A 20,079-nucleotide genomic window follows, 5' to 3' on the forward strand; every position below is an offset into this window, starting at 1 on the left:
CTTGGGAATATGGCAGTACTGACCTCCTGTCATACACAACATTCTGCTGGACTATGTTGAATTTGTACTGATTATGGTTAGTGGTTGTGGGAAGCCGACTTTCATGGTGCCCAATGATCCTTACCTCCTAGTATCTACTCCCATGCTTAGTCCTCTCTCTTAAGTGTAGGCTGAACCCAGTGACTTGCTTCTAGACAATAGGATATGGCATGGTGATGTGATGTCACTCCCATGATTAGGTTCCAAAACATTGTGATGGCCATCTTGCCAGGGCACTGTTTCCTTCCTGGCTTGCCCATGGAAGAGGCAAGCTGCCCTGTTGGAGAGGCTTCCATGGCAGGGTACCCAAGGTGGCCTCCAGCCAATAGCTAGCAAGAAACTGAATCTTCCTAACAAACATGTGAGTATAGAAGAAAATCCTTCCACAGTCCAGCTTTACAATGACCCTGAGCTAGAGGACCCAGTTAAGCCCTGACTGTGTTCCTGACCCACAGAAACTGTGAGATGAGCGTTGTTATAGTCTGCCAAATGCTGTGATAGTTTATTGTGCAGAAACAAAATTAATAAAGTAACAAAATTCAAAAAAATCAGTTTTTAAATAACCATTTACTTTTTATGGGTGGTAGACAATAGAGCTATTTATGTTCATTATTAGAGTGTTTCTAGTCAATGTTCTCAGTATACTCAGCTAGAAACAAAGAGGCCGATGCAAATCTGAGCCTATGTTTCCCTTGTCATGCTCCTCCACTGTTTGGAAATGGAAGCAAGCACACTCCCAACATAATCATGGGCTCCTCAGTCTAAAGCTAATCTGATGATTGTTCTTTCATGGGAGTCTTTCAATATGACTTCTTGTCATGGTCACTCAGCTAACATTCTTTCTACACCAATTTTTTTTAAGATTATATTTATTTATTTGTGAGAGAGAGTGAGAAATGAGAGGGGGGAGGGGCAGAGAGAGAAGGAGAAGCAGACTCCCCGCTGATCAGAGAGCCCGATGTGGGGCTCTATCCCAGGACCCTGAGATCAGGGCCTGAGCCAAAGGCAGACACTTAACTGAGTCACCCAGGCACTTCTTTCTACGACAATTTTTTGATGTAATATTCTTTTGCCTCAATTCTACACAATTGTGATTGAAATTTCAATATGTAAAAATAGAGCATATTAGTTCAGAGGTCTTGAGTAAATGAGAATAGCAGGGAAAATTCTCTTTAAGATCTGAGATCACTCCAACACCAACCCCAGACTTAGTGCAAATCAGGCTGCCAAATAATCAAATTCTTAGTTGCAGTGAAGAAATTAAAATTATCAACCTCTTCTTATGATGTTGTCACAACATTGTTGTTAATGACTATGTGATAGTAAAGTGCAAAAAAGATACCCTCTCCCTACCTGAGCTTAACATTAGTTCCTTATATGTGAAGTTACTGTACTTGGATTCTCACAAATTACAGGAAGATAATTGCTTTTGTGAATTATTTTCTTGGGAGCAGAATTTTTACACTGATTCTGTCATCAAAGGTTTATGTTCTATTAAAGCAATAGCCAAATTTCCGTTTGTAGAGAATATAAACAAGGATTTGTTGTTTTGTCCTTTCTTTCCTCCAAGAGGCACCACCTTACACGATACATATGGGTGACCAAGAATGTCAAATATATGTTATAATAATGTTTGCCAGTGGAGGAAAGGAGGGTAAGAAGCCAAATGTCATTTGGATGTAAAAATTATCTCCTTTCTCCAGGAAATTAGTACTAATTGAAATTGAAATTTCATTCTAAGCTGGACACTCCTGTGTGCATGTCAGTAAGTAATTGTTTGTCACAGTCCTCTCAAGTATCCAACCCTGAGGCCAGCCCTTAACATTCTTCACATAATATGTTTCTTGTAATAAATTGCAAAGAGCTTTCATGGGATGGACAATTGGTTAAAGGATCAATCTGTGCCACAGAGTATTCATTCAGCTAACATCAATTCCGGCTCTCATGCCACCTGTTTTTTCTGGAATTCTGTTTTAAATCTTTCATTCAAAGCACATTGGAAAAAAGCACCAAGGAGTGGCAAACCTAATTTGTTGCACTTTTTGTTTTACACCATGAGAAAATATCCACCCAGACAGATGTTAGTATAAAGACAGTAGTTTTAATAGCATGGCTGGTTTATGTTTCTGCCATTTGCTCAAAGTACTGACACATCATGAAAAACTTAAGATTGGCCCACAGTTTCATGGCCCAATGTAAATGTTAATGAGAAAAGGGCCACCGTTTTGCCTTCATCTCTTTCCTGTTCCAGGTATGAGATACTGGGCGCCACAGACCAGAAACATGACACCAAAGATGAGCAAAAAGTTTATTATCAGACTCACACACAAAAAACTCAACATAATTTTGCCTGGAAACGTGGCTGTAAGTCACTCAAAAGTATTACTTTTCAATTTTCAATAAAAATTTGGGCTGTGGTAAAATTCACATTAGGATTTGAGAGCCTACCAGGAAGTCCATATAAATAATATTGTTTTGTATTAAAACCACAAACATTTTAAGTAACTGTTAGTTGGGAAAAAAATTATAGCCAAGAATGGCAAAATGTTACATATCTTCATTTCCACAGTCATGACAACACAATTTTAAAAAAAAATTTATTTATTTATTTTAGAAAGAGCATGAGGTGGGGAGGGGCAGAGAGAGGGAGACCGTGAGAATCCTCAAGCAGACTCTCGTCTGAACTGGGAGCTTGACTTGAGACTCAGCCTCAGGACCCTGAGATCCTGACCTGATCCAAAATTAAGAGTTGGACACTCAACCCACTAAGCCACCCAGGCATCCCAACAACACAATTATTTTTAAACAGACACCTCACAAAGGGGCAAATGATTACCTTTCTAGGTGTTTAAAGGTGGCAAAATCCACAGGAAAGCATGACAAAAAACAAAAGCAAAACCAAAATGCCAGGCTTGGATTGAGGAAATATAAGTTCTGGTCAGTCTCCCCTACCTGCTTGCTATATGGCTTTAGGCAACCAAACTCTCTAGACTCTACTTGCCTCATCTTATATGCAAGATTCTTTCAGTTCAAAAAGCAACCTATAGCCTATAGCTATAGTAATTTCAGCAGATTGCTGAATTACATAAAATCTATTTGTAAGCAGTCAAGTATATTCTAGAGACGATACTACTACCACTGATTCTAGTATGTGTTTTGAGGGACAGGAGGATAGAGGCTGGGGTGGGTACTGGTAAAAATCAAATTATGGCTTGAGAACCTTCTAAGAACTTCTAACGTCTTCATGAATAAATGAGCAATTTTAAATTGCTCTAAAAATCTAAACAAAAGGAGAAATCAGAGGAGCAACATTTGATATTGTAGAAAGAAATGGAAAAACTAAGTTTTCTGTGAGAAAAATTATTCCCTGAAATACAGTTTAGATAAGTGGAATTTTAAGGTCACCAGATGCCCTTTAAAACTAGTTTTCATGAGAGTTCCTCGGCTAAACTATTTATAATAGATCCACATAGATTGCATTTTTCTAATTTCTCACTATATAATATTCTCATCTGTTCTATCACTCTCTCAAGATTATTCAGGTCTTCTAGCACTATACTTTCTCATGGTATTTCTAATCTGAAAACCAAAAATGTATTACTTCTACTTTCAAGTTTGGGAGGTCAAGTTTCAAACATGGAAGTTACTATCAATAATTACACTAGAACCCATGTAGGAAGACATTCTGGAAGAAGAAATTTAGCCTTTGGGCCCTGAGCCTATTTTTATTTTTAAGTGTTTCATGTTTATTTTTGTCCCATACTCCACAAAAAAGAGCAGCAGTAAACATGTGATGATCAGCCTTAGTATTTTCACAATTAAGGTATTGTTTTTATGTAAGTTAAACTTTTCTTCCTGAGTATTAGAGTAATCTTACTTTATGTAATTCCCCAAATGCCTTACATACTAATAAGAGATAAGATCCTTTTCAAAGAATCTTTCTTTCTGGATATCATGTATTCACTTGGAGGGAGGAAAAAAAACGGTAACACTAATTACTGTTTCAGAAAGCACAAAATATTCTAGGCTGATATATAGAATGCATAAAAAAATGAAGGATCAGGGTTTTTTTTCTTTTTCTTTTCTTTCCTTTTTTTTTTATTTTTTACACTGGGCAGATGTTTACTATATTCATTTGGGACTCCACAGCAAAAAAATAAAAATAAAAAAAGATGATAAAATAATTTGGAAAGCATTTCAAACTCTCAATAAAGAGTACAATTTTAGGAACCAAGAATTCCACAACTTGGCGAAAAGAAATTTAATACTTACCTTTATACCTGAGATTTATGAGGAGGTCTCAGAGTCTGGTGATCAGGCCCATATATAGTAAAAATAAAATAAGATACATTAAAAGTACTGTTCTATTAGATGTGTTAAATCTCCTCTTTTGGAGATCCCTAAAAGGAATAGATTGTTATATTTCAAAGATATTACATAGGCTTTTGGAAAACAGCATGGATAGCCCTCAAAATGCTTTTTTTGATTTCAGTAATGGAACACTGAATGCAGATGCAAAAGGCCTGTGATTTCCGGGCATCCACTTGACCTCTAAATTTACTTAGTGTAATAAATATAATGGAAAGAATATCTGTCTTCCTCACAGGATGTTGTATCAATATAATACAACAAACATGAATTGTTAATGTGTAAAACAAAAACTCCAAAATTGTCATTATACAATCTCTGCTCACAATGAGTTTATAATCCAGCAGTAGAGACACTAGGAACAACTTAATGGAAGCCAGAATGACCCAGATCCTGGGCAAGAGGAATAAATCAATAGGGCCATTCTCCCTCACAGAGGAGAAAATCATTCATTTCAACATGAGGGTTGGGGAAGGTGTCACAGAAAAGGCCACATTTGAGGTAGGCTGCTTGGATGAGCTCAAGAAGCATCGTGATACAGGGGGAAGGACGTCTCCCACCCCTCGGAGTCCGCGGCCTGAGCTCCTTCCCCCCGCATGCCCTGGCACCAGCAGCTGGCAGGAGTCTCCCGCACAGAAGGGGCTTCGACCGTGCGCCTTTCCCGCCTTGCTGTTGGCTTAGGCAGGAAGAACAGCAAAGTGCACTTGCTGATTTAACTGTGGACTCGGGTGAGAACCCTTGCTCCTCAGCATAGTGATCCCTGATCTTGCCGACTGCAAGTCCTCCTAGTGAGAGCCTCTGCCATCCACTTTAGCTGCTCTCATTGGAGAAGTCTCATTGCTTGCTGCTCCTTCATGATTTCTTTTAAAATTGTACTGGTCCTGGGTGCCTGGGTGGCTCAGTCGGTTAAGCGTCTGCCTTCGGCTCAGGTCATGAATGTGGGGAGTCCCGGAATTGAGCCCTGCATCTAGGCTCCCTGCTTGGCCGGGTGTCTGCTTCTCCCTCTGCCTCTCCTCTCTGTTCATGCTCTGTCTCTTTCCCTCAAATAAATTAATAAAATCTTCAAAAAAATTAATAAAATTGTACTTGGCCTTACTAGATTTTATCTATTTTTAATTTAGGGTGTTAGTCTTAGAACATTTATCTTACTTTTCATTTTTAAGTTTTGACAGACATCAGGAAGCAGTAACATAATACAGTCCTTATAGTTAGTTCTGCTTGAAACAAGGAAAATTAGTATATTTTGCCCCTGTTTCCTCAGTTACCTCAGCATAAATATTTTCAGGGCCCAGGTTTAGCTATTTTTATTTGAATGTGGGCTTACCTCTTTAAATTTGGATGCAGTATTCAGGATCCAATTTTTGTACCTAAGACTATCATGTACATGGATAAAAACATTCAGATCCAGTAGACAAATAGGCGAAGAAAATAAACAGAACATTTATAAGACACTATTACTAGTGAATACATAAGAAAAAAATCAAACCTATTATGAACAACAATATCCTGTCATCAAAGGGTAGGAAAAAAGAAACTAGAAATCTCATCTATTGCTGGTGCTAATATGGAACAACCCTTATGAAGATCTCTTTGGTCCTAAAATGTTCTTATTCTATAACTCCATCTTATGGAACTTTTCCTAAGAAAATGATCTCAAGCAAGGAAAATCTGCCAGTTCACCAGATTAGTATGGAAACCTCCTCACTGATCTTCCTGTTTCTATCCTTGCCCTACACTGCCCCCAACCCCTCACGTCCAGCACAATTTGTCTTCAACACTGCAAACAGAGTGACCTGTTCCTCTGCCTAGGACCCTGCGTGGCTCCTGATTTTATCCGGGTGTAAGGCCAAGTCCTTACGCTGGCCTTCAAGGCCCTGTTAGCTCTGCCTGTTTCCTTGGGGACCTCATCTCTGCTGCACTGGCTGTTCCTCCAGCAAGCTGGCCATGCTCCTGAAGAGTCTTTGTTTTTGCTGTTCCTTCTGCCTCGGTGCTTTTCTCCCAGAGACCCATGTGGGTCCCTGCTTCTCCTCAACCCTTCGCCCAGCTGTCATCTTCCCACTGAGGCCTGTCTTGACCTACTTGATTTAAAATTTCAATTCACACTCCTCCCCCTGAACACAGGCTGGATTGCCCATTCCCTTTACCCTGTTCTTGCTCTTCTACATACTCTATAAATTGTCTACAGTGTTCATGCTCTGTCATCCCCACAGAGATGCAAGGTCCAAAGGGCAGAGGGTTTTGTGTTTTGCACTGACACAGTCTAATAACTTGGAATAATACCTGGCACATACATAGGTAGTCAATAAATAACTGCTGAATTTTAAAATAGAAAAATAAAAAAGGAAACATTTCTAGAAACAGAGCGTTGACTAATTACAACCATTGTAATCAGAGGCATTTAGGACTGATGTAATTAAGCCCCCCTAATCTTTCAGCACGATTCAGCCCTTTGCAACCAGGTACTTAGAAAGGGGAAAGAGTCCTTGATGTATTAGGTATTCTTCATAGAGAAGAGGTGCACTGACAGCTTTTCTCTCAGGGCATACCAGGATACCTTGGGAGTCCTGGCATTCAGGGTATTACTGATAGATGCATTGTTGGTCCTGACGGAAAGAGTTCAATAAAAATTTTTTGACTGGAGGAAAGAACAGCTTATACCTTCCATCCTGGCTGCACTGGGCTCCTGGCTCCTTTTAAGTTGGGGAACAATCTGAGAAGTGGTTTGTTCTCAACAGGTCATCGGAACAGGGTAAATGTCAGGTCAACTGCAGAAGCCCTGACCTGCGGCGAGGGCTCACACATTTTACAAAGCTCTTGTGTTTCGTCGCCACCATGGTCGTCTTCACTCCTGTCAGTGCACAGCCACCGCTTCACTGTTTTGGCTTCTGTCAGGCTGTCACATCAGAAGCAGAGGCTTACCTGCCATTGTGCCTTAGGAAGACAGATGCCTCAGTGCTGGTGGGCGCTCAATTCTTACGGGCTCAGTTACTTTATCCAACCAGTTTGATAACTCAGAATTCAAGTTATTCTCACGGATATAAATTTTTTTCTGATTTGAAACCAAAAACACATTTAATATTAAACACTAAACTTAGTATTAACTTTATTCCCTTTTGGGTTTTTTTTTTTTTTTAATCAGGAGGCAATGAGAACATTCTGTGCCTGAGCCCACTACAAAGACAGACCTCTAGTTTTCTTTCTCCTCTTAGGGGAATAGTCTCAAACAGAACATCAATGTGGAGAAATTCCCAGTATGATCTATTCCTTGATTATTTAAATCAGTGGGTTTAAAACTTTAATGGGGATGAGAGGAAAACATGTTTGGGACCCCTGCCTCCAAAATTCTGATTTAACAGATTTTTAGGGAAAGCTCAAAGACTTTTAAGAAGCTTTCTAAGTGATTCTGAAGCTGGGGTTTCAAAGACCCCATGGGTGAACCTTGATATACATGGGGACAAAATGTACAAGGAGGATGAAAGAAAGACACTACCCAGAATTTATAGATGTGATCCACTCTATAATAAAATAGTAATAATAAGTAATAAAGATAAATGAGCAGTCACAAGACATATCTTTATCTATGACAATGCAATGATGTCTTTTCTCGGAATAAATCATCAAATGCTGCTATTAATGAGTACACAAACTACTCAAAATACATGTAGTCCTTGATGGAAAAATGGATTTTATGAAATTCAATGCACTCCTGCACAAAAATAGAGTGAAATTAAATGCACATGTATGAAATGATTCTGTATGTGAAAAATAAAACCTCATAAAAGTTTCAGACATTTATAACAGCAAGTTTGAGAAAAGTGAATCATTGATAGTCTACCCCTTTGATTTTTCACATCCACAGGTATTGGCTGTGGGTGTTACTTAAATCCATCCACGGGTCACTTTTGGTTTCCTGATTTGTTGCAGGCAATTTTAACATTGATTTATTCTTTTTTTTTTTTTCCCTAGGAGTTTTCCTTTATAACTACATAGTATAAAATCTATTCAATTTAATTGTTCCCTGGGAAAGGGCTGGCAGAAATCAGGCTAGTCTGGAAGACACTATAAAATGATCATGAAATAGCCATTCAATTAAATATAACTATTATAATGATGGCCATGTAGCAATGTAGAAAGATGCCTATAAGAGAAAAATTAAAATTCAAGATTATATATTAAGATTATAACTATGTAAAACCATATACTATGCCATATACTATGACAATTTTGATTAACTGTACTATAGTGAGGAAGGCTCACTAGGTAGCAGCTAAGTACTACTGACTTCTAGAAGAAGAGTCGTCAAACGTGTTGAGTTGCCCTACCAGACATGGCCTCTCTCTTCCAATTCTCAGGAGATTAAAACACTACATGTCACAAGCCCATTTATTTGTCCTTTGATAATTCAGATTATTGTTCACAGCTACTGCAATAATAGTTGTTCCTGATTTTGTTTCGTTATTTTCACAACATAAAAAAAAATCAATAGATCAATAAATAAAATAAAAAACAGATTCTCTCCTCACATTCTTAGATGTCCTCCAAAGAAGTTTACACATTCTTTTTTTTTTTTTTAAGATTTTATTTATTTATTCATGACAGACACAGAGAGAGAGAGAGAGAGAGAGAGAGAGAGAGAGACAGGCAGAGACACAGGCAGAGGGAGAAGCAGGCTCCATGCAGGGAGCCTGATGTGGGACTCGATCCCAGGTCTCCAGGATCACAGCCCGGGCTGAAGGCGGCGCCAAACCGCTGGGCCACCGGGGCTGTCCAGTTTACACATTCTCAAAGACATCTCAAGTGAACATTACCATGTCACTTGGGCTAATCACTTAAACTCTGTGCCTGTTTCCCCATCTGTAAAACAGGCCTAAACTCTATAAAACTCTGAGCTTTTCGTACATCATAAGGCGGCTTTATGTGGGGAAAAAGCACATGTAGCTGGGTAGAAAAACACAGGATTCAGAGCCATACTGTCAAGAGTTCTAATTCTGGCTCTGAAACTTTTGTGTGACCTTAGGCAAATTACAGAACTTCTCAGAACGTCAATACGAAGTGGGCAATCTCAACCTTCTAGGGGATATGCATGCAGGACATCGAAAACAGCACCTACTACACAATAGATGCTGAAGAAATGGTAGCTATTGTAACAGTACTTTTTAACTTCAAAACATATTACGCAAAAAATAAAAAAAAACAAACATATTATGCAAATAGAACATGCTAATAATGGTATTACAAAGAGAAAAGGGGAGAAAAATACCTGAACAGGATTGGCAAGAGAAATACAGTAAGGGGAGTGTGAACATACACAGTTTGCTTGGAGAGGGGTGAGTTGCATGGCATGGCTGGAGGGTGGGGCACCTGAGGAAATTAGAGGGTCTGATTTGTATTCTCCAAAACATGGAAAGCCATTGAAGGCATTCTGAGAAAAATGTAACAAGGCAAGACCTTTGCTTTAGGAATAACTGGAAACGTGGAGGACGTTATGAAAGGAAGAATAGCCAGAGACAGAACAACTTATTTAGGAGACAAGAAGGCATGAAATAGAGCTGCAGCAATGGGAATGAGGCAGAGGGCTGGGTCAGGGAGGCATGGAGAAGAGCTAGGAGGCTGCTGTAAGGATCCAAGTGAAATAAAGGGGGAAACCAGCACATGGTGGGTGTAAAGCAGTGGAGAGAGCCAAGAAACATTTAGATGATCTTCACAAATGAAGACAGCTGAAGGAGGTTCAATAGGATTTCAAGGGTTTGAGTTGGGCCTAGGAGATGTTCATCCCACTGCTGAAGAATGAGGGAGGATAAGAGAGTTCAGTTCTGGACCAGAGGGGTTGCAGATATTTAAAGAGATGTCCAAGAGACAGACCCCAGGTAAGAGACCTGGGCTTCTTATGGAGACTGGGGCATCATCGCCAGAGAGGAGAACTGAGACAAAGGGGACCAAATGAGAATCAGAGAGTTTAGGCCCTCTAAAATAATAAATTCTAGGAAAGAACCTTAATAAATGTAAACACATTTACACAAGACTAATAAGAGGACAGAGTCTGGCTAAAGAAAGTTTTCATCAGCAACTTGAAAAAAAGACAAAATGGTATGAAAATGAGAATAAAATCTACAAAAAACTAACTTACTAAATTTGTAATTTCTACATTAACCTATAGAAATAAAAACTAATAATATTGATGGGTTCCTTCAGCCATAGAAATTAGAACTGGTCAAAACTCAATGCTTCTAAATTTCTGTTATGATATTAAACAAAATCTTTTCATATCAATAAATATGCAAATAATTTTAAAATATCGGTCTTTATTTACATATTGTGTATCTCAAAAAAGGCTGGAAAAACAATGAGGTTTCAACAGGAAATCAGTAAATCCTCATAGATCTGCCTGTTGCTAGCACTTGGAGGAAAGGGAGTCGTGGAGACCTTGGAGATGGGGAGTCTTGATAGCCAAACTTCAAATGTTCCATCACTTGCCAAGGAAGTGCCACACTTGATCTGTGTTTGAATGGGAAAGAGGATGTCAGGGAAGGGGTAGAGAGCAAGGGAAGGAGGAAAGACAAATTTGATTTAGACCTTGAGGAAGTACTTAGGCAGATAAAAACAATCATAAGCTTGGTCCGACACTTTTCCCTATTTCAAGCAACTCCCCTTTAAACTCTTGTCCTAAGTTCTCTTACTTGGCTAAAGCCTTATATAAAACTGTGCCAAACATTTCAGAGCCTTCCCATTTTATTCCCTACGTCTTTCTGGATCATTTTAGAATAACATAGAAGTTAGTCTAGGAAAACCTTGCACTGTAAAATTTGACTGCCTGTCAAATATCCAAAATGGGATAGTATTGCAAAGAAACAATTTGTTAGTTTCCCATATAAGGAATATAGTTTGCTTTCCCATGAAATGTCTACAGATCTGCTTTTTTCTAAACATTGTAGAACTTGACACAGTAAATAGTTCTCATTTTTCCCCCAATTTTGAGAGTCGAATGCTCTTCTTATATTTTATATTAAATTTACAAAGGGCCAAAAAGTTTGCAAAGTTTGAAAGATCAATGAAATGCACTTATGCTTATATTTTGAAAATTTTAATACACATTTTTACTTGTTTCTCAAAATGGCTTCAAATAATGGTAACAAGAAATACAGTATTTTCAATCCTACTATAAATTTTTATTTTAAGATATTTACTTAAAATGAGTGATTCAGGGGTTCCTGGGTGGCTCAGGCAGTTAAGCACCTGCCATTGGCTCAGGTGATCCCAGAGCCCTGGGATGGAACCTCATGTCAGGCTCTCTGCTCAGTGAGGAGCCTACTTTCTCCCTCTCCCTGCTGCTCTGCCTATTTGTGTGCTCTCTCTCTGTCAAACAAATAAGATCTTAAAAAAAAAAGTGAGCGATTCATGAAAACAATGAGCTAATAAAGAAAATCTCCCAAATTCAGATATCTTGAGTCTCTTTAAATTTATCAGAAGTACCTGAAACCTCTCAGTATGTCACCAAAAAGTTACTAACATAATTAAACTATTTTCTAGCCTAAAAGTAATACATATGTGCTCCTTCTCTTTTTCTGAAATTAGGAAATAACTAGTTTCATCTGAAAATTTGAACATGCATTTTTAAGAAGCATTTTGCTTGATTTATACCACCTTTAAATTAATCTATTGTACTTTTTCTGATTTCTACCACTATAAACAAATTTGTACATCTAGTTCCTCAGGAACCAAAATATACCATACCTTCTGTATTACTTTCTTGATTCGGTGAAGATGACACCTGAAAGATAAAAGCAGAGAAAAGTCTTTGTTATGAATATTTAGATGTGGAAAGCATATCCACGGTGTTTTTTTCATGAAATTATAAAACAAACTTTATACACAATGGTTCTCCAAGCTGAAAAAAGTTAAGTACTCTTCTTTGCCTTAAATTATCATTGCTGCTTCTTTCGGATAAACAAACCACAGACTTTACAGTCAAATTAAAAAAAAACATGCTTGAAAATACTTTTCTCATTAACCCACAGGAACTACTGAGAATGCAAAGAGGAGAGAGAATGGTTTTCTTTCTCTGGCTGAGGAAGAGAGGACAAAAATCCAACATACACACATTGATAGATATGCATGTACATACATATTATATAATGTATTTAGCTGTCTTCTAGAGCATGTACATTAATTTTCCTGTTTATTTTCATCACTGAGCCAAGATTTTTTAGAACAGATGTAGTATAATCTGTGGTAAACAAGTTCAAAAGAAAGGCTTTTCTGAGATATCAGATTTTTTTTTTCCTAATTAAGAACAATACATTTTTTAGCTTTTTTTTTTTTTTAACATTTTATTGAGAGATCCCTCATCCATGGAAAGGAATGTAGAAAGCCCAAGAATAAGCCTCTATGTAATCATCACCCAAGTCGAGAAATGGAACAGGCCACGTCCTTTTCCAATCATAACTTTTTCTTCCCTCGGGATAATGAAGTGGAGCTCATTATACTTTATGGAGTATACTCCATCCTATCTTGATAAATGTCCTTTTCTAATGACTTGGAATCCTTCCTCTAGCATTCTAGACACGTCAGAGACTGCCCGAATACAGAAGAGTAAGGAAAAGAGGCACATGGTCCTCATCGGGCCCTACTTCTATTCCATCCCAGGCTCCTGTCTGTATTGAGAGCCTCACTTGCACAAGGGCAAAAATTCAGCCCAACATCTGTATACTTCCTGCCCCCAAAGAGCCACCCAATGGTCCCTGGAGAATTAACAGCAAGCACCCTCTCCCCAAACAGGCGTATAGGTATCTGGGCAAAAGATTCCAGGATTTTGAGTAGCTAGAGGATGGTATGGAATGGGGGGCTTGGTTTCTGGTGAATGCACAACTTTGATCCCTTGGTCTTGCCTTGTGGGGAGGGATGTAACTAGATGATGAAGGCCAAAGCATAGTAGGGCTCTCCTTGCTTAGGTCTAAGGCAGTACGAAACAAGTCAGCAGGAAGAAAAACTTAAATTTCAGCAACATTAAGATAGTCCCTGTGATCGTTAATGTCAAATTGGAGAGTGTTTTTAGCTGAGATTAACATTTAAATTGGTAAACTCTCAGTAAAGCAGACTGCTCTCCATAGTGTGGGTGGGCCTCAACTAATCAGTTGAAGGTATGATTAGAACAAAGACCAGCCTCCCTAAGCAAGAGTAAATTTTCCCAGCAAAATACCTTTGGACTTCATCTACATCACTGGCTCCCCTCTGTCTGTAGCTTGCTGACCCACTCAGCAGATTCTGGGCTTGCTAAACCTCCACAATCACTTCCTTCATTTATCAATACATCTTCTTATTTCTTTGGAGAACCCTAATACGTTCCTCTAAATCATAACTAGCTTAAAGTTATTTTTCCTTCTACTATTTAAGAAAAAGGCCAATCAAATATAGTTTATGTTCTGTCATAAAAATTATGTAACAATGTAAATAAAACATCTGTATAAATTATAAGTAAAACATCCTTGAGATTTCCAAGTACTTCATAAAAACAAGAAAAATTCTATTTAGCTTCCTAGCACAGAGAAAATACTTCATGATGGTTGGTTCTCAGGATGATAGAACTTACATAAATCTGGGTGTAAAAATAACACCACAATATAAAGATTATACTCATTGCAAGTAGGCCTTGGGATTTGATGGTTCTCTTTTACTACACAGGCAAGACAGTAACTTGTTTATTCTCTGAAATTGGTATGCTCTTTCAATTGTGCAGGACATCTATCACAAAGTTTGTCGGAAAGTTAGCTGTTTAGATTTCCTGTTTAAAATAAGCAGCTGCTTCTTGCTGGAGCTGTCAAACATTTCGGAGGAAGGAAATGTATGGTATATAGGCATACATCATAGATACTGCGAGTTTGGTTCTGCCACTGTAATAATGCAAATATTGCAATAAAGTGAGTCAAATGAATTTTTGATTTCCTAGTAAAGGTTATGTATATACTAAAGTCTACTAAATGTGCAATAGCATTATGTCTAAAATAATACTGTGTATACCTTAATTTAAAAATATTACTAAAAAACACTGTCACCTGAGCTTTCAGTGAGTTACAATCTTTTTGCCAGTGGAGGGTCTTGCCTTGATGTCAATCAATGGCTGCTGACTGATCAGGATGGTGGTTCCGTGGGTTTGGGTGGCTTAGCAATTTCTTAAAATAAGACAACAATGAAATTTGCCATACCAATTGATTCCTCCTTTCATGAATAACTTCTCTGCAGCATGTGATGCTGTTTAATAGCATTTTACCTGCAGTAGAACTTGTTTCAAAACTGGAATCAGTACTCTCAAATCCTGCCACTACTTCAACAACTGAATTTATGTAATATTCTAAATCCTTTGCTGTCATTTCAACAATCTTTACAGAACCTTCACCAGGAACAAATTCCATCTCGAGAAAACAATTTCTTTGCTCATCTGTAAGAAGCAACTCCTCATCCATTCAGCTTTTACCATGAGATTTCAGTAATTCAGTCACATCTTCAAACTCATCTTCTAATTCTAGTTCTCTTGCTATTTCCACATCTGCAGCTACCTCTTGCACTGAAATCTTGAACCCCTCAAAGTCATCCATGAAGGTTGGGGTCAAGTTCTTCTAAGCTCTTGTTCATGTTGATATTTTGACCTCTTCCTATGAGTCACGAAATGTCTAGAATGGTGAAATCCTTTTTAGAAGGTTTTCAATTTACTTTGCCCAGATCCAAGAGGAATCACTTATCTATGGCAGCTACAGCCTCATGAAATGTAGTTAAGTAGTAAGACTTTAAAGTCAAAATTACTCCTTTGATCTATGTATGGGCTGCAGAATGCATGCTGTTTTAGCAGGCATGAAAACAATATGAACCTCACTGTACATAACCATCAGCTGTCTTGGGTGACCAGATGCACTATCAATGAGTAATAATATCTTGAAAAGAATCTTTTTTTTTCTAAGCAGTCAGTCTCAACTGTAGGCTTAAAATATTCAGTAAACTGTGCTGTAAATAGATGTGCTTTGTTGTTTCACTTATAGAGCACAAAGTAGATTTAGCATAATTCTTAAGGTCTGAGGATCTGTGGGATGGCAATGAAGTCACCAGCTGCATTAGCCCCTAACATAACAAGTCAGCCTGTCCTTTGACACTTTGGAAGCCAGGCACTAACTTCTCCTCTGGCTAGGAAGGCTGTAGATGGCATCTTCTTCCAATAGAAGGACTTTTTCATCTACACTAAAATCTATTGTTTAGTGTAGCCACTCTAATTATCTTAGCTGGACTTTCTGGTAATTTGTGGCAGTTTCTGTATCAGCACTTGCTGTTTCACCTTGAACTTTCGTGTTAAGGAGATAGCTTCTTTCCTAAAACCTCATGAACCAATCTCTGCTAGCTTCCAAATGTTTTTCTGCACCTCTCTTTTCTTCCTCACCTCTCTGAGCCTTCACAGAATTGAGAAAAGTTAGGACCTTGCTCTAGATTAGACGTTGACTTAAGGGAATGTTGTGGCTGGTTTGATTTTCTGTCCAGAGAATTCAAACTTTCTCCATATCGTCAATAAGGCTGTTTTACTTTCTCATCACGTGGGTGTTCACTAGAGTAGTCAAGAACTCTTCCTTTGCATTCACAATTTGGCTAATTGTAGGAAGAGACCTGGCTTTCGGCCTGCCTCAGCTTTCGACATGTGCCTTCCCCTTAGTTGGTTTTAGCTTTTGATATTTATATCAAAAAGGATGGAAGGACGTGGGACTCTTCCTTCCACTTCAATACTTAGAGGCAATTATAGGATTATTTATTGGCCTAATTTCAATATTGTATTATCTTGGACAATAGGAAAGCCTCTCTTTGGGTTAGATGGGGGAACAGCCAGACTGAACAGTCAGGATACACACAACATTTATCCATTAAGTTCACAATATTATGAGTGTGGCTTGTGACACCCCAAAGCAATTACAAGAGCAACATCAAAGCTCCCTGATACAGATCACCATTACAAATATAATGATAATAATCAAAGTCTGAAATATTATGAGAATTACCAAAATGTGACAAAGTGAGCAAATGCTTTTAGAAAAGTGGCACAAAGCCAATAGACTTGCTTAATACACCGTTACCACAAACCTCAACATGTATACAATGCGTATCTGTGAAGCACAATAAAGTGAACAGCAATAAAATGAGGTAGGCCTGTACAAAATAGAATAACTGAGCAACTTCCCATTAACCAAAAAATACTACAGGACAGAAATGGACAAACTACTCTAGCCAAAACATTTATCATTACATCTTATTTAAAAGATAATTTCCAGAATGTTATTTCTTCATTCTTTTTTTTAAAGATTATTTTTCAGTAATCTCCACACCCAATCTGAGGCTTGAACTCACAACTCCAAGATCAAAACTCATGTGCTCTACCAACTGAAACAGCCAGGGACCCCCTTATTTCTTCAATCTTAAAATATATTTCTTGGTTAGTAGAATATATTCAGTATCTACAATGCCTTATATAAAAGAAAACAAACATCAACAATAAGTCTAACACTCAGAGATAAGAACACTTAAAGTCTGGGGGTCATTTTATTTTTCTACATTTTTCCATATTAACATATGCCAAAAGAGAGACAAACATTTACATTCGAAAACAAGGGGTTCATGATACACATCTGTTCTTCACCTAGAGGCAATGGCTTCCTGAGTCTTAAATGGAACAACAAACCACAGCTGTTTAAATAAAGTGAAAGAACTAAGAGAAGCACAGAGCAGCACCTAAAAGTGACCCAATCCCAACTCTCACTGTCAAAAGTCACCATCATGTCATTTTCAGGGTAAGAAACAAAGAAAGGATTTTCAGTTACTTGGAAAAATGTGGGCACTCTAATCATTTAATATAAATTCTCCACAGAACAGTATTACTTTATACCCTTATTCTAAAAATGCTATCTTCTCTCCTTTTCCCACTCCAAAAATACTTCTCATGAATATTCATATCTTTGATTTCTTTCAAACTAATCTAGAGTTTGTATTACCAAAGTATTCCTCTTTCTTTTATCCACTCAAGAAAGCTTACTCTAGCCTCTGTCCCTATTTATGATTAAACAGTATTTTAAGTTGATATGAACCATTAATACAATCACTCTATACTTAGTGTCTCTCCCTCAACCCCACCAGGTCCCTACAAGCATCTTCACTTGCAGTTTACATTTGTTCATCTTAATTAACATGATACATTGAAACAATATAAAATTGTGCTTTTACTACATGAGAATTTATATTCTTTCACTTTATTTTAAGGGTTCACAATTAAAGGGAAAGAAGTTCCTGGTTTTTCATTCAGGTATAGCAGGGTTGTAGTTGAATTAAGTTATCTTGAATATTCTCCTCCTGCATTGTATTTCTATAGTTCATAAGGTAGTTGCTGTACATTAATTTTACTTTTACATTTCTTTTCTGATTTTTGCTTTAGAAATCCAGCTAAATATGACCAATTCTTAGTTATCCATAGACAGGATGTAGAAGTATTTTAAGTTTAATCTACTTCCTCTTCCTTTTAATAATGTATATAATTGGCTAGAATCAGACAAAATGATTTTATTTTCATTTGTTTTGTCCACCTTTGAATAGTGATGCAGTTAGCTTTTAAGAAGCCAAAAAGGAATATCTTTACAGCAATTCATTATTAAAAACTTTAAAAATAATGTCTTTTCTTGATAAATCAAGATCTGATTCTAGTGCAGGTGCTCTTTAACATTCAGCCAAGAAGTCCTGACATCGAATAGAAAATCATCATCCCAAATTTCACACAATGCTACGGATATTACTGCTTCACTAAAGAAATAAAGTCTACCAAAGGTAATCAGCACATTTTTAATTAAAGTAGAAATTTCCCCCTTGCTCTTCTCCTTCAAAGCACTACTCATTTAGCATCCATGAACCGTCATCACGGCCATCTCTGAGTTTTGTGCACTCCAGGTTTTCCCGAGACTGCTTTTAGGGGAAAACTGGCCAAATGAAGGCAAAAACAAAGTCAGACTGTGACTGCTGAGACTTCACTGGGAGGTACTCTCTCCTCCCAGTTCCAGAAGTTTCTAGTTTCTTTAACTCCTGTGAGTTAAAGGTTCACTGTATCAGGAGATTGGGCCCTGCAACTGAGCAGGAGTGTGCTTACTTATTCTCCTTGCCCTGAATCCCAGGTTCTAGAATTTTAATCCCTGTGGCTACCAGGCTGTGAGGGTCTGAGAATTTCTTTAGCAATGAGTGTGGTTCTTTCTCCATCCTATATGCACTGAGTTTGTGTGTGCAACCTTACAAAGTTCAATTCCTTTCTTTCCCCCAGTAAAATGACTACAGTCACCAAATACTAAAAAACCTTACAAATTACCTAATTCAAACTTTCCCCAACTTCACATGATGCCTAGAGGTTTTCCATTTCCTCAGAGAGCAGAATACAAGGAAAGTGCTTAAATAGAAGCATGTGGGAAAATTCTGGGGAAAAAAATCCCAGATGGGAAAAGTGGTTAAGTTTTAGAATAAGTTGCTATGTTGTGGAAACTAACTTTTTCTTTTTTCCCTTTCCCTTTTTACTGTGTAAGTCTCTGAATATTGGACTAATTCTCATTGGAAAATTTAAATTATCACAATGACTTTTCCAGTATCCAACAATGGGATGGGCTATCTCATGAAGCAGTGACATCTTCATCACTGGAAGTATTCAAGAAGCTGGAATAGAAGGGACTTTTCTCTCTGTGGTCAATTTAATTCAACATCAATGCCAATTGTGAAAATAAAACCCAACATTTATGAATACTTTCTAGCTGCTCCACATTTTACATGGATTATCTCATTCAATTCTCTACAATAACTCTTATAAGGAATCTGTTATTAGTTCCATTTTATAAATAAGGAAACTAGGCATAAATAAGTTAAATAATTTGCCCTAAGGTATGAATAAAAGACCTGGGATTTGGACTTAGTCTAACTCCAGAACCGCCCCCCCCCACCCTTTTTTTTCCCATAAAGAACTCCACTGGACTAACACTGACTAAAATAAATGGTGCATACAGTATTTTTAGTATAGTTTAGTAAGTTGTGAGATATATACACACTCATAAAGTCATTATCACAATCAACATAATAAACATACCACTATCCCCAATTTCCCTGTTCTTGTACAAGACATTGTGAAATCTTTCCTTCCTGGCTCTCTCCCAAACTCCCCAACCAATGATGTTCTGTGTCACTCTAAATAAGCATGTGCATTTCCTAAAATTTTATATAGGCGATATAATAGGTATATATCTGCCTTTTTTCACTCAATAGAATTTTTTTTAAATTCAGCTATGTTACATAGCAGTTATCAAATATTCACTTTTTGTTGCTGAGCAGTATTCCCACTGCTAACCAAATATACCACAATTTATCTATCCGAATATACCACAATTTATCTATCCATTCATCTGTTGATGGACTTTTGGGTTGTTTTCACTTTTTGTCTATTATAAAGAAAGCTGATATAAACATTTGTGCATAAGTCTTTGTATGTACATATATTCTCATTTCTCTTGGGTAAATACCTAAAAGTAGAATGGCTCGATCATTTGGTAGGTATATGTTTTAACTTCTCAAGAAAATTCCAAATGGTTTACTACAGTGGTTGGATCATTTTTCATTACAACCAGCAGGCCGTGG

The 20,079-nt window shown here is 37.6% G+C and overlaps 1 protein-coding gene and 2 long non-coding RNA genes across 10 annotated transcripts in view; 1 reads left to right on the plus strand and 2 right to left on the minus strand.

The window, feature by feature from the left end:
- The window catches only part of LOC112647197 (uncharacterized), a 77,229-nt gene extending 76,951 nt beyond the window's left edge, over positions 1-278 (minus strand). For 2 of the 3 annotated variants that reach the window (XR_004811422.2, XR_003128179.3), the window contains exon 1: positions 125-278. This is a non-coding gene — a long non-coding RNA (uncharacterized LOC112647197). The remainder of the gene's footprint in view (positions 1-124) is intronic. The other variant, XR_007407853.1, reaches the window with a different exon arrangement.
- LOC112644421 (uncharacterized) lies at positions 259-19,195 on the plus strand. 2 transcript variants are annotated; one of them, XR_003126376.2, is made up of 4 exons: positions 259-400; positions 17,073-17,219; positions 18,112-18,243; positions 18,984-19,195. It is a non-coding gene; the product is annotated as an uncharacterized LOC112644421 (long non-coding RNA). The 2 variants fall into 2 exon arrangements; XR_004811423.2 differs by lacking the exon at positions 17,073-17,219 and having other exon boundaries at positions 280-400.
- Positions 10,690-20,079, minus strand: part of PPA2 (inorganic pyrophosphatase 2) — an 81,603-nt gene continuing 72,213 nt past the window's right edge. For all 5 annotated transcript variants that reach the window (XR_007407852.1, XM_049105095.1, XM_025422716.3 and 2 more), the window contains 2 exons: positions 12,139-12,175; positions 10,690-10,902 (listed from right to left, as the gene is read on the minus strand). Coding sequence is in view for 4 of the 5 variants with exons in the window: in XM_049105095.1 (XP_048961052.1) it covers positions 10,874-10,902; positions 12,139-12,175 (66 nt within the window). In the remaining variant the exon portion in view is untranslated. The remainder of the gene's footprint in view (positions 10,903-12,138; positions 12,176-20,079) is intronic.

The sequence above is a fragment of the Canis lupus genome, chromosome 32 (assembly GCF_003254725.2).
Source record: "Canis lupus dingo isolate Sandy chromosome 32, ASM325472v2, whole genome shotgun sequence".
NCBI classification, from domain to species: domain Eukaryota; kingdom Metazoa; phylum Chordata; class Mammalia; order Carnivora; family Canidae; genus Canis; species Canis lupus.